Genomic DNA, 13,608 nt, shown 5'->3' with positions numbered 1-13,608 from the left:
TAAGCGATCTATACTCACAAATAAGAAACTTCAAATAAATGGTTGAAATATTTAAAATATATTAATTAAAAATGTTGGGCGTACATCTTCAAAAAAGTATCCACTCAAAAAAATAATAACTTTGTATAAATTTAAAGTCTATATCAATTATACTACTAAAAAATGTCATACATAATTTTTCTACAGATTACATTATATTTTTGTGAAACGAACATCATATCTATTACTTACCTGATGATGTGAATGAGAAGTGAAGAATTCTAAATTGTAAGATAAAAAACTGAAATAGAAGAAAAATAAATAAGAATTAATAATTAGCAAAAACAAATCAAGAATAAGATATATATTAAAGAAAAACAAATACAAGAAATATCAAAAACTATGTAGAGAGGATAAAAGTATAGAAATGACAATAGATTTACACTATTTATATATATATATATAGACTAATGAAGTTAACTATTCATATTCCTAAATTTCGTTTCTGACTATTCAGCTTCTTTGAATCATTCCGGAATTTCAGTTAGGGTAGAGTGACTGCATAAAATGTCTAAATCATCAGAAGCATTGCCCTCTGACAATAATGAGAAGGTCTCAAAGGTTTATCAAGATGCAGGTGTTGGAGTTGATATAATGAGATTCGATGCATCTATTGTACCATTTAATTTAATTAAATATAAATCTAGAAAATTGAAAAAGATCTTGATGCTTAGAAAATTGCAAATATATTGATGCTTAGAAAACTGAAAATACTTAAAAGTCACATTGGAGGAGGTGTAACTCATAACTAATGAATGATTAACTTTTGTGTTGGATTAGTAGTTAATAATTATTAATTAATATAAATATTTTATAACATTTTAATTAGTGTAGGGGCAAAAAAGTAATTCAACTTTACACTTTAGTACTTCCACTTGTAATAATACTAGTCAGGGACACGTGCGTTGCACGTGTGAGCTATGGTAAGTAATATCATTCTATGTGAATTTTTTTCTTGTAAATCTGTGTTTTAATGATTGGGTGAATTGTTATTGATGTAGTAGAAGCGTACATTGTGTTTATTATTCTTTTGATGATTACATGAGGTATTAGTGTTGTTGTATATTGAAAAAGATTTGATGCATTTAATAATAATCAGTAACAATAACATGCAGTTAATAAGAAGTGTTTAAACAGAAGTACGAAAGTACGGTTATTTGTTAATAATACTAATATTTAAACATTATAATAGAATATAATGTTAATAAAGCTGATAATAGTAATGAAAGGAATATTTTGAAAATGACCCTAACGCATTGTAGAGTGTGGGTGTTGAAGAATCCATTATGCTTGTATAGGTTTACTTGTGTCTTCTAAACCTGTGATTTGAAGCAATGTAATGTTGTTAGTACATAGTATATGTAAATATTTAATTATATGTGTTAGAATGACCATATATGTATATGAGATTATCGTACCTAAAACTTCCTTATAGACGATGTTCTTTGTGTACGTTCCTTTTTGACATTTGGGTTGCTCTGTTAGGACAAGTACTTTTGTTGTGGACATAGATATCCCTCTTGATAGCGCCACGTACAATTGACCATGTGAGAAAACATGTTGGGGCAAATACAAACCAACATTGTGAATTGTTTGACCTTGAGCTTTATTTATAGTCATTGCAAAACAAAGGCGTATGGGGAATTGCTTTCGAATGAATTTAAATGGATATCCTTCATTTTCTGGTGGTGATAGTTGTATTCTTGGAAGAAACACATGTTTTGTTGCAGAATGACCACTTGATATTTCTGCATGCAGGACATTTTGAGAGAAACCTCGACATATCATTCGTGTGCCGTTGCATAAGCCACTTGAAGGGTCCAAATTCCTTAGCAACATGATAGGTGCATTTTCCTTCAATTCTAACCTGCATTAAATAACATATGTGAAAATCTATCCCTTTTTTTTTCCGCCTCTTGTAAGTTGTAATGTATTATGTTCAATACCTATGTGGTGGGAGACCATTTGGTGTTAAAGTATTTAGATATTCTTCTTGGTAATAGTTGTTGGTGTCATCTTCTGCTGAGTCAAAGCTATTGAATATCTTGCTTTCACCTGGGAATTGAGATATTAACTTGTTGTTAATTTTATCCACATGGTCATTTCTGCTTGCTAAAATAGCTCTTTCAGTGACATATTTTGTTGTTGCAGCATTTTCTTGCAGGTTTTGAAATATCTCTTTTATTATGGATTCTTCTGGAATTTCATCCTTGGAATGTTTGATTGTTAATTGTTCTGGGAGGAGGATTAAATTTTCTCTTATTGTTGGTTCATCACCGTTACCCACTCGAAGTAAGAACTCACTAAATGTTGGATCTGTTCTTGCTCTCATATTTCTAGTAAATTGAATCTTCTCCATCAAAGGCCAGAGATATGATTTGACCAAGCTTGCATTTACAATTTCTGCTCGAGTTGATTTTGGAACTACTGGTAACACCTGCCGAAAATCTCCTCCAAAAACCATGACTTTTCCGCCGAATGGTTTATCGATGTCCATTATGTCTCTGAAGCTCCTATCGACTGTTTCTATTGTTTGTCGTTTGGCCATTGGTGCTTCATCCCATATAATCACTTTTGCTTTTCTAATCAATTTGGCAACACCACTTTGCTTTGACATGTTTGTCATAGTTGATTCACTTGTTTGAAGAGGGATCTCAAACCTTGAGTGTGCTGTACGTCCTCCTGGTAAGATTGAAGCAGCTACACCACTGGTTGCTGTTGCCAAACCTATCATACCTCTTGATCTAACATTAGCAAGTAATGCACGATATAGGTATGTTTTTCCAGTTCCCCCGGGTCCATCCACAAAGAATATTGCAGTTGTTCCAGCATTGATTGTTTGCATTATTTTTGTAAAAGCATGATGTTGTTCTGGATTTAATTGTGACTGTGCATCAATATCTTCTGGTGGTATTTGCACGGACATTTCTTCATTTATTTCTCTACATTCTGATGAACCAACTTCGAGGAAATTGTGATCTAGTTGAGGAATGTCATATATGTCTATGCTTTTGCCCATACTCTGCAAGCAATTATTAATACTATTCAGAGTAGACTGTAGTATAGTATTGTGTGAGTTGCCATATAGCCTGCTGAAGTCCTCTGACATATCCTCATAATAAGTATCCCAGAGTTTTCTAATATCCGTTGGGTTACAATGAACCAAAATTGTAGCAAACAAACTTCTAAGAGCGAATGGCATTTTGAAAACAACAGCCTCTCTCATACATTCTGATATACTGTTGTCAGACTCAAGTAACCCTCTTTCTTTGGCTGCTTCTTTGAAGGTTTGACATTGCTTGCCATTGACCGTGAGTAGGTCGTTGAATGACAATGGTCCCCTTACATGGTTTAGTAACAACCGCTCATAATATCTTTCCCCTTCTCGAGGATTAGCTGTGCAATATAATCAATATGTACTAATTAGTAAGTTTAAAAATTATGAATGTGTATGATTTTATAGCTTACTACATTCAGCTTACCGATTGCAATGCGACCAATTACAGATCTTGTTTTCCTTTTTGTCCAAGTCTTTACCTTTGAATTCCAAACATAATACTTTGGAAATTCTCTATAAAGATATGTTTTTGCTTCAGAGTCAATTGAGCACATTCTGAAATATTCGGTCAACATTGTTTGCTTGACACCATCCCAGGCGATGAGATTTTTTAAATTTTGATTTTTCCAGTAAAACACTGTGATTTTGTTTTGAGTTAGTATTTGATAATTTAATTATTTTTTTAAGTAAATGTGTATTATAATGCATTAATATGTGTACCTGAATGTTTTTCTGGCAAATGTAGTTGAAGGTTGATGACTGCAGGTTGCATTTCAGTCAAGTTGAATTCATATATTCTCCATAGTGCTTCAGGCGGTGAGACCCATCGCGCATCTTGAAATGTTTGTATTTCGTCAATAACATTTTCACCATCATCAGACTGAACATAAACTGCACACCGATCATGTCCTTTATATATATACTTGTATAGATACTTTATTGCTTTGACTCCTGAGCAAACCTCAACATTAATGTGACAATTGTATCTTGTAAGCAGATAAGGGCTATAAGGTACTACCCATTGATTTGTCATATGCATTCCACGAACAATCTCTATTCTTCCATCCATTCTTCTTTTATAAATTGGATATCCATCCTTTGCTTGGATTGATTTGTTGTTGTATGGCCTTGGATAATGATATTTACACTGTCCATTTTGCATGCATGTGTTTGTTGGACGTTTGTTTCCACATGGACCATGCATCATATGTTTGAGCACTAATTTATGCAATATAGGATACTCATATTTATCTGGAATCTCTGCTGAGATAAACCTATCGTACTGATCTCCTGATTTGATCTTGTGTCCTTCTTTTAATATGAGAAGTAGGTGTATGTGTGGTAGTCCTCGTTTTTGAAATTCTACCACGAATACATGAGCAACAACAATTCCAAATATTTCTTTCTTGAAAATTTGTTCTTTTAGATCCTGCAACTTAGCTCTGAATACTCTTGTTACCAAGTCAGGTCTATCTTGAGGAGTTTGTCCGGGGCGCAATTCTTGTTGGATTTCAATCCAGTCAGGATTGCACGTCATTGTTATAAACAGATCTGGTCTACCAAAATGCTGTACCAAAGCCATTGCATCCATATAGCGTTTTTTCATATCTCGTGGCCCCCCAATAAAAGATGATGGAAGTAGTATTCTTTGCCCAATTCTGTCTCCCCTGCATTCTCCCGAGCTGACACTATCAACAATACCTTGATAAACCTCTCTTCTAAAATTTGATTGTTCCTTTCTGAAATATTCTAGCCTTGTGGTTTCCAATTTTATGTACATGTCAACCACAAATTGTTGTAGTAATCTTCCACATAGTAGTAATACTGACCTCTCTGTTTCTCGTAGTTGTAGCTTATAACAATAGTACTCTCTGCAAGAAACATTTCCCTTTGTCTCACGGCGGACTTCTACAAGTGAAAGGAATCATATTAACACTATTTTTATTTTATGTTGGTTATCATATTGGTATAGTAGAAAAATGTATTTTCTTATAATTGTATTTTGTACGCCTTTGGTAGTATTCTTTTATATAGTATATGTGTTTTTTATCAATTGCTAACTTGTGAAGAACATGACTATATTTTTGCTATAAGAGGCCGTAATGTAATATATTTTACCTTGATCCTCGTTGGCTAATATTGCATCAGCTGATATGAATGTTGGAATATCATTGAGTATAGGTGGTGAGTGAGCACTTCTTCTGTGAGGCAGTCTTTTGCTCTGTTTTCTTATTCCTTGATGCCATCCACCTTCACCTCTTGGGAATAACAAAGGATATTGAAGAGGGTCATAACAACCAAAATAGTGTTTTACTCTATGTTTGTACCCTGAGTGCTCATGAACAATTATTTCTCGATCAAAAGGTATATTTGGATTGTTTCCATCGATCCAAATTGCTGCTACTTGACTTACCGAGGGTCTGTTGTACACTCGTTGATCCAAAGAGGCATTTGCAGCAATACGAAGTTGTAAATTGTGGAAACTTGTTTGGTTTTTTAATTGGCAAAATATTTGTGCATATGGGTTACTCTCCATTACCTGTTTGATTTTTGTTGCAATATGGTCTGAAAGAATTCCTTCATTCACCTTCGATAGCCTGTTCGTCAATTCGTTGTCTGTATCAAAGAAGTATAGTTGGAAGTAACATGGATTGTTATCACGTGGTAGCAACGATGGTAGATCATGATAAATTTGACCTTGTGCCCTGAATGTGTATACTCCTTTTTTTGCAGATGCTAGTTCCTTATCCAGGTTAACACCAAAAGATGTAAAAGCAAAGATACTATTATATGCACGAATATTTTTGCGAAACTCTACCGCGTCTGGAGTAGATGCCACAAACATTTCATATAGTTCTGTTGGTGCTTCAGTGTTTGCCAATTTGATATATCCGCTTGCACAACAGAATGCTGGAGGTTCATGTTCCAATCTTTTTGCAGCACAATAAATACATTCTGGGACGGCTTTCAGCACGTGCAGATATGATAAAGATAAGTTATAAGCAACAATTCCTATATATAGAAATATTTTTAGAGATATGTTAGAAATGTAATTTGATATTATTGAACGTTCAAGTTATGTAAGATATGAATAGGGTTTTCCGATGTACCTCTAACTTCAGACTCTTGAGATAATGCTCTAAATAGCCAATTGATTTTACGCTGCTTTTTCAAACGTGGATGTTCATCTTCGACATGTGATATTGTTTGGGTTGTTAATATATACTTATCCACTCTTTGCAATGCGCTTTGCAATTGACTTTTCTCTATAAAGGGAACATTTTTTGGTACATTTACACAAATGATGTAATATTTTTGTATGTGTATGAGAATATGTTTGCATTGTACTAAGTACTCATGTATGTTGGATTTTACATGATTATGTAAGTTCTTACCTGTGTTGGTTGAACTTTTTTTTATATTGTTGTCATGCTGATGAGTTTTACTGGTAGAAGGAATGTTTTTTCCTTTATCACCTGCTTGATTTGGCATGAAAGGAGTGGTTATAGTTGTATCACCTGTGAAGTGAAGTGAATAGAAGGGTTAAATTTAATTTTGAATTGTGATAAGTACTTAACATATTAGATTTACCTTGATGTTGGTTGTGTGTCATTGTTGATTTGATGGTGATAAAATTTGGATTGTTGGTGTGACACTTCTCTTATCTCTTCCTATTTAGTATATGTAATTTAGCATTGATCTAAAACATAACAAAATCATTAATGGCAATTGTAGTCACATATTTGACATATATAGGAAAAAACATCTATTATAAGGTAGGATGTATGCAAACCTTTTTTTATGTATGAGGATATACATTGCAGCAGAAGATTGTTGTTGATCTGTTTTGAAGTAATAAATTGCATACATTGAATGTTTAGTGAAACAGTTAACAAAATTCATGGATATAGGAAAGTAAGCTAAAAATAAAAGCGATGTTAGGTGAAGTTGCTTGGTGAAAAAATGTAAGTTATTTTTAAATATTAGGGAGATAATAAGCATTGGTAGATAAAAATAAGGAAACTTTAAATCAATTATATATTATTTTTTTCCTCTTTGATCTTCTTTTCCATCGGATAGGGCATGATGTTTTTTCCTTTAACCTTCCTGGTCCTTTTTCTTTGTAGTTGAATTAGTGGGGCTTCGTCGTCACTTTCATCTAGTACAATATGTTTTTCTACCTCATGTATCCTCAATTTCTGTGGATTATCATCTGCAATGACTTGCTTAATGTTGTTAGTCCTCTTGCATGTATTTTTTTTGTGTGGATTTTCAATGTCAGTTTCAACTGCTGCAATATCTTTTTCAATATGAGGTATGCCTGCAACTATTCCTTTCATTTTTTCATCATCACTTAGTATCTTCGTCCTCTTGCTTCTTTGTTTTGTAATTGGAATTTTAACCTTGGTTTGATCTGGTGGTAATTTTTTGGAAACCTCATGTATCTCCATAGCTATCACATTCATGTTTGTGTCAACATCTGGGAATTTACGATCAATCTTAACAAGTATACTGAATTCTTTCCCTTTACTCAATACCATCTTGCGATAGTATGGTGATTGTTCTTTCTGTGGAATATGAAAACGTATATATTAGCCTTACAATTGAAATAGGGTAAAGTTATTTATACAGGCCAATATTTCATAGAGTAAGTGATTTACCTTTTCAGATGTAGAGAGAACATACTCTTTTACGTTACAACCAAAATAGTATTTTGCAGCATCAAACATTGTAATGCTTAGAAATTGATCCTCAGCAGTGACATCAATCTTTAACCGATATCTAAATTAAATTGGATGTTTTAATCAGTGTGGTGCTAATTATTTGATAGCGACATAGTAAGCTCATTAGTTAATAATTTTTTTTCATGCATCTGGAGTAAGCAATATTTGTTCTTGGTTGTTTGTGTAGTTTACCTCGCCTCATAATCAACATCTTCAGCTCTACAGTAGGTACAAGTTGCAACACTATTTATAACAGTAACTCGCTTGTAGCATTTGTTGCAACCAGGATACCATGGGTCGGTGTTACTGTCAATGTCAGTAACCGTAGCATTGAACTTATAGTACATGTCCTATACGTAAATTCAGTAAATCACGTAATTACATTTGTAATATATAATTGGAGTAAAAGATGAGTGTTGTATAGGAAAGTACCTTCACAATGGCAAGTGAACCATTTAAAATATTACTAATTTTCACTTGACGGGCAGTTTGCATCAGTCTGCTTGGCATTAGACTTACGTCAATCTTTTCTGCCTTCATGTTGTCATTCCTGAAATTTTTAAGAAATGAATAAAAAATATTAATGATGTAGCATGTGGGTAGCCTCTAAATAAGTGTGATGAAACATGTATTACTTACCATTTTTGGAGATTGTTCGCTTTTTCAAATTGTGGATTTATAAGCAAACTACTAACAGGAGTTGTGGAAAGGACAAAATCCCCTATTTCAACAGGAGTAATTAATTCAGTGATACTTTTATGTACTTTGAAAATTGACTCAAATATATCAAGTGTGGAGATGTATACCTTGATAAATTGATGATTTTACATCACAAAAGGCAAGAACTGGTTTTTCACTTTCAAGGCTTTGTAACATTTGACCTTCGATTTCAGCAAAGTCTCCCCATAAAGTCATGACTTTTCGATCATACCTATACAAGTAACAAATTTTTTTTATGATAAATGTTTATTAACGTGAAATATTTATATGTAGGATGCATAAAAAGTATATGTTACCTTTCGTTTGTAACGATTACTTCGCGTCTAATGCTTCGTCCTTCTCCAGTTAGTGCTTTTACTGTGAGTAAAATACACACCACATCTATACAAAATAATGTGTTAAAAACCCTATTTTCTTAATGTATGGAACAAACAATAAACATTTTGTGAAATTTACCAAACAAACTTCCATTAGTGATTTTTTCAGCTTCATCAAATGTAATAAATCCATTTGAAAATTGATCAGTCTTAAAATGACTTTTGTCCTCAACGACCTCGGTGTTGTTCATAAATGCTAGTTCGAGCTCCTTATGTACGGATAAGAAGTTTGGTTTAGGTCGATTTAATTTTCCATTTATAATGTAGTAACTTTGATTAAGTTGAAAAGACTTGTTCCATGCATGAACATCTTTGTTGAAAAGAGTGGTTTGTATTTTTGTACCCTGTGGTTAGGAGCATTATTATTAGAATTCCAAAAGAAGTTAACATATTAAATAATGTATATAACAAAATATTAAAATAGAGTTACCTCTTCATCGACTAATATCAGTTGCCAACGAATACCTTCACCATTTGTATTTTTATACTCTTTTGTTAAACTCCGACGAATGACTAAGACTTTAATAACCCATTCTGTTGCATATTTCTTCAACTTGCTAATTGGTAGGCACTGGTTCTCGAGCTCTTCTAGACTTGTCATTGTATTGTTGTAGTATCTAGGATGTACTAATACAATATATATTTGTGACGTAAATGCTATTTGTTTTTATATAATTAGTGTTCTTTTGGTCTAATAATAAAGATGATCAAGAATGTAATATTCACAAAACATAAACTATTTTTCTTTTTAAAATTTTAAACCGAGCAACTTCAACTAACAATAGTATAAATATCACATTAATTGAAGCAAGTTTGAGGGTGGAGAAATAATACCTATTCTTGTGTTTCCAATAGCAAGAAACCTGCTAACATTATTAGAACATGAAGAGATGATAAACGTAGATTCAAATAGAAGTAAATCAATAAAAATGTAACAAGTTACTATAACGGAAATATTGCAAACGTATAGAATTCAAAATGGAAAAGTCCTTGGTGGACAATCTGTTTGTCAAAGGTAAATAAAGTCATCTGTAACTTGTCAATTTTGGATTAGACCAAGCACAGCTTCACATAATGAAATGTCAACCTCCTTTGAGGCTTCTGCATCAGCAATAACTGCAAGGACTTCCTCCACTCGGTTTAGTAGTGCTGTACATTTTTCTCTACTCAAAGAAGCCTCCCCCTACTTTTTATTTTTTGACTTAAAAGTCATTGAAGTTTGACTTATTATTTCCGACTTAAAAGCTACTTTTTTATGTCAATCCAAACGGCTCTTAGTACAGTGCATTGAAGTAATAGATCACTAAACTATTTTAACAAACTTGTATACCTATAGCAATCAAGAAATTGTATATGGATGTCCAACAATCTTTATTGATTCCCATTCCATAATTGTTGGTTGCTATTGTTTCTCCTTTATGATTGGGACCTAAAACTCTGGTTATCCAGAGGTCTTCTCTACTTCTTAGTTCTGCCATGTTTAGCTGTGCTTTTGTTTGTTAAATCATTGGAAGCTTGATTCACCAATCTTGAGCACTGCTAGTAATATGGATGGATGTAGTTTTTCCATACAGGGAGTGAAAGTCTCTCTTTCAGCAAGAGCACTTTCTGGCACAACAAGTCTAGATCTTGATGTGCTGCATTTGATTTGGACGGTTGAGAAAGTGAGCATCAGCTTAATGTGATAGATCAACGCTGGAAAAGGTAAGGACTATCATCCTCCAATATTAAATGCTAATACTACAATAGAGAAGAGATTCTTAACCAATTCAGTTGTGTAAATGCCCAAAAAATAATTGCTTCTTCCCGAAAAGGAACTGTGGCCAGAATAGGGCTAGAACTGCCCAATTATTTTGACATAGAACATGATACTTCATGTTCATCAGAAGTTACCTTCAGATTATCCTCACGCTAAGGGTGTACATATATTTGCAATTAGCAGCAAAACAGAGCAAAACCAAAGCATTAACATCAAAAATTGACTGTAACTATTAGGCAACAAAAACAGAGCACCAAAAATATTTACCTGTATACTGACAATGCTGAGTAGTAGAGGAATTCACGGACTGTCAATGTTCCAATAAGAGTAGTTTCTCTGTCAACAAATCCCTGCAGGCAAAAAGTTCCATATCAAAAGGCAGAGCTGATGATAAAGAATAGCTAAGTTCCTCATCCAAAAATATTTACCTGTATATCATCCAGGCACAAAAAAGAGAAACAATTTAATGGACAATAACATGTGATTTGAGACATTTATACAGATGATGAGAGTAGATGAAAAGGTTTTGGAAGAAGATGATGAAACTTCATAACCGTCAGAAGAGAAGTGGAGCAGATGACCGTTTCTGAAAAATTAAATTAGGGCTGTTAGGAAATTAAATTTATAATAATCAATATTAATAGGTTTAACTAATATAGGGTTAATAGGTTTAACTAATATATTTAATAAATTAATATATAAATGATATTGTAGGGTTAAAATGGTAAATCAACTTTGGGGTTAAGAGGTTCATGCTTATAATAATATATGATATGATAAAAATAACGAGACAAACACCTCTCTTCTTTGATAATCTCCAAAAAATATTTCCATTAACACATAACTTATAAGAAAGTGAAACATCAAGGTCTATGTGTTTCGACATATAAGAATAACATGACGAACACCTTTTTCTTCGATAATCTCCAAAAAGATATTCCAGTAAATACATAACTTATATGTAAAAGTAAAAATGACGGGACGAACACTTCTCTTCTTCGATAATTTCCAAAAAAATATTTCAGTTAACTTACGACTTATATGTAGTGTATATATAAGAATTACGATTACATGTATCTCTAACTTGTTTTATTAATAAAATATTTAAGGACATAAAATCGATTAATATTTTATAGATATAGATGGATGATATGCATATAAATACAGTTGTTTCAATTATTTTGGGCGCTTAACCCTAGAACCGTCTGAAGTAGGGTGGAGAAGCAGAGTTCATCGGAAAAATATGCTTCAGATCCGTCTTAGCAAGCCAGCAAATGAGAGTGGCGGGCTGCCTCCTGAAACTGTTACAGTTGCTTGTCCTGATCATCTTGTCATAGCTGATCTTCCGGTAGCCAAGAGCCTTGGTACAGTAAATCCTGCATCTCTGCCCAAAACTGTTGGCCGGAGGTCCCGGCGACAGCTTGCTGAACGAGTACATTTTTGCATCTGCTGTGACTTTCCGATTGCTGTTTATGGACGTCTGGTTAGTGTAGAATAGTATCTACGACTCTTAAAACTTCTGCCTTAATTTTTGTATCAGCTGTGATTTTCTAATTATGGACGTTTGATCAGTAGTTAATACCATCTGATTTTTGTCTCTGTTGTCTTTTTCTAATTGTTATTTGTGAATGTCTGGTGTTTATAGAATGTTCAAGCGTTAACTTTTGCCCTAATATCCTGTGGAAGAGGTGTTTGTTAGTCTCTAGACACTGTTCACTATCTGAGTGTTCCTCCGGCTAACGATATCCTGTGGAAGGCTTCATAGATTGCTGCCCAAGAAAAAAATTTGAGTTTGGCGGTAGTTATATAATTATCCCATAAGAACCTTAATAAAATAAAATAAAATAAAAATATCCTGTATGAGCTTCCAAAGCCATTGCTCAACATTCCCAATCTGAGTTAGTGAAAATTTGTAGCCTGTCTTCACTGTGAATAACCCCTTTTGTGTTGCCCCAACTTATACTATCATCTGTGTGGTTAGAGAAAGTGAAGGACTGCAGTATTTGTAACAAAATCAACAGTTCATTTAGCTCCTTCTAAACTGTGTGTGATATTTTCTAAGAGAAATCATCCCATAAATTCCCGATGTGAGAAGAATCCCCATGTTACCGTTCACAATCACCGAGTATTTGACTGTGGTGATGCAAAATCTAATCCATATGACTCATCTTTCGCCAAATCCTACTGTATTTTGCACCCTCAACAAATAGGGTCAATTAACTTTATCAAAATCCCTTTCACATGTCAAGTTTGCATAGAAGTCCAAGAGCTTTTGTCTTTTGTTTCTAGTCAAGCACTTCATTGCAATCAGTGTTGCATCAATGATCTTTTTGACTTGAATGAAAGCACTTTGATGTCTTGAAAGTTGAAACTAGTTTGTTAGTCACCTTTCATTATCTTTGCTAGGTGTTCTGCTTCTATCTTATACACACTACCAAGTTGCAATCAGTGTTGCATAGGAGTGTTTGTTGTTATAGAGGCAAGAAGCTTTGGATTTTTTAAAAAACTTGTATCAGTGTATCCAACTAAATTGAGAAACTGTATCCAACAAAATTGAGTGCTTTGTTAACACCTCCAAATGAATGTTGTATGTGTGACCATGGACCTGCCGTAAAATCAATGTATTCAACGAAATTAAGATATAGTTGATATGAATAGAAGTTGGGGTTGGAGGCTACCATAATCAGATGGAAGAGTATTTGGAGAGGACCGATCCTTAGCAAAGTGAAATGCTTCACTTGGTTAGTCATCAAAAGAACCTGCTTAACTCAAGAAGTCTTACGAAAGAAAGAAAAACAACTAGTCCCTAGATGTTTCCTATGCAATTTGACAGGGGAAACAAACAAACACCTATTCCTACACTGCAAATTCACTATACAGATCTAGAACACACTTCTGACCTTTTAGTTACTGGATCAGGTGGGTGGGGGT

General features: G+C 33.5%; 3 protein-coding genes across 3 annotated transcripts in view; 1 reads left to right on the top strand and 2 right to left on the bottom strand.

Annotated features, from left to right (window-relative positions):
* Nucleotides 1-506: 506 nt before the first annotated feature.
* On the bottom strand, nt 507-6,710 carry LOC114073962. The gene is made up of 8 exons (XM_027911731.1): nt 6,689-6,710; nt 6,493-6,615; nt 5,216-6,109; nt 3,818-5,005; nt 3,522-3,734; nt 1,986-3,435; nt 1,458-1,906; nt 507-574 (listed from the first exon to the last, which is right to left on the bottom strand). The coding sequence occupies exons 1-8, from the start codon at nt 6,708-6,710 to the stop codon at nt 507-509; spliced, it is 4,407 nt and encodes a 1,468-aa protein (XP_027767532.1).
* On the bottom strand, nt 5,957-9,688 carry LOC107029867 (replication protein A 70 kDa DNA-binding subunit D-like). Its single transcript, XM_027919569.1, has 12 exons — nt 9,349-9,688; nt 8,998-9,262; nt 8,838-8,922; nt 8,628-8,752; nt 8,461-8,542; nt 8,254-8,371; nt 8,014-8,171; nt 7,759-7,879; nt 6,891-7,665; nt 6,689-6,797; nt 6,493-6,615; nt 5,957-6,363 (listed from the first exon to the last, which is right to left on the bottom strand). Exons 1-9 carry the CDS (start codon nt 9,517-9,519, stop codon nt 7,132-7,134), a joined length of 1,659 nt encoding a protein of 552 aa, XP_027775370.1. The 5' UTR covers nt 9,520-9,688; the 3' UTR covers nt 5,957-6,363; nt 6,493-6,615; nt 6,689-6,797; nt 6,891-7,131.
* Nucleotides 9,689-11,764: 2,076 nt separating this feature from the next.
* LOC107031314 (E3 ubiquitin-protein ligase HAKAI homolog) overlaps nt 11,765-13,608 on the top strand; it is a 9,257-nt gene continuing 7,413 nt past the window's right edge. Inside the window, exon 1 of the mRNA XM_015232637.2 lies at nt 11,765-12,160. Coding sequence (XP_015088123.1) covers nt 11,921-12,160 — 240 coding nt within the window. The 5' untranslated portion in view covers nt 11,765-11,920. The remainder of the gene's footprint in view (nt 12,161-13,608) is intronic.

The sequence above is a fragment of the Solanum pennellii genome, chromosome 9, assembly GCF_001406875.1.
Source record: "Solanum pennellii chromosome 9, SPENNV200".
Taxonomy (NCBI): Eukaryota; Viridiplantae; Streptophyta; class Magnoliopsida; order Solanales; family Solanaceae; genus Solanum; species Solanum pennellii.
The sequence above is the reverse complement of the archived record's forward strand: the minus strand, read 5'-3'. Positions and strand labels throughout refer to the sequence as shown.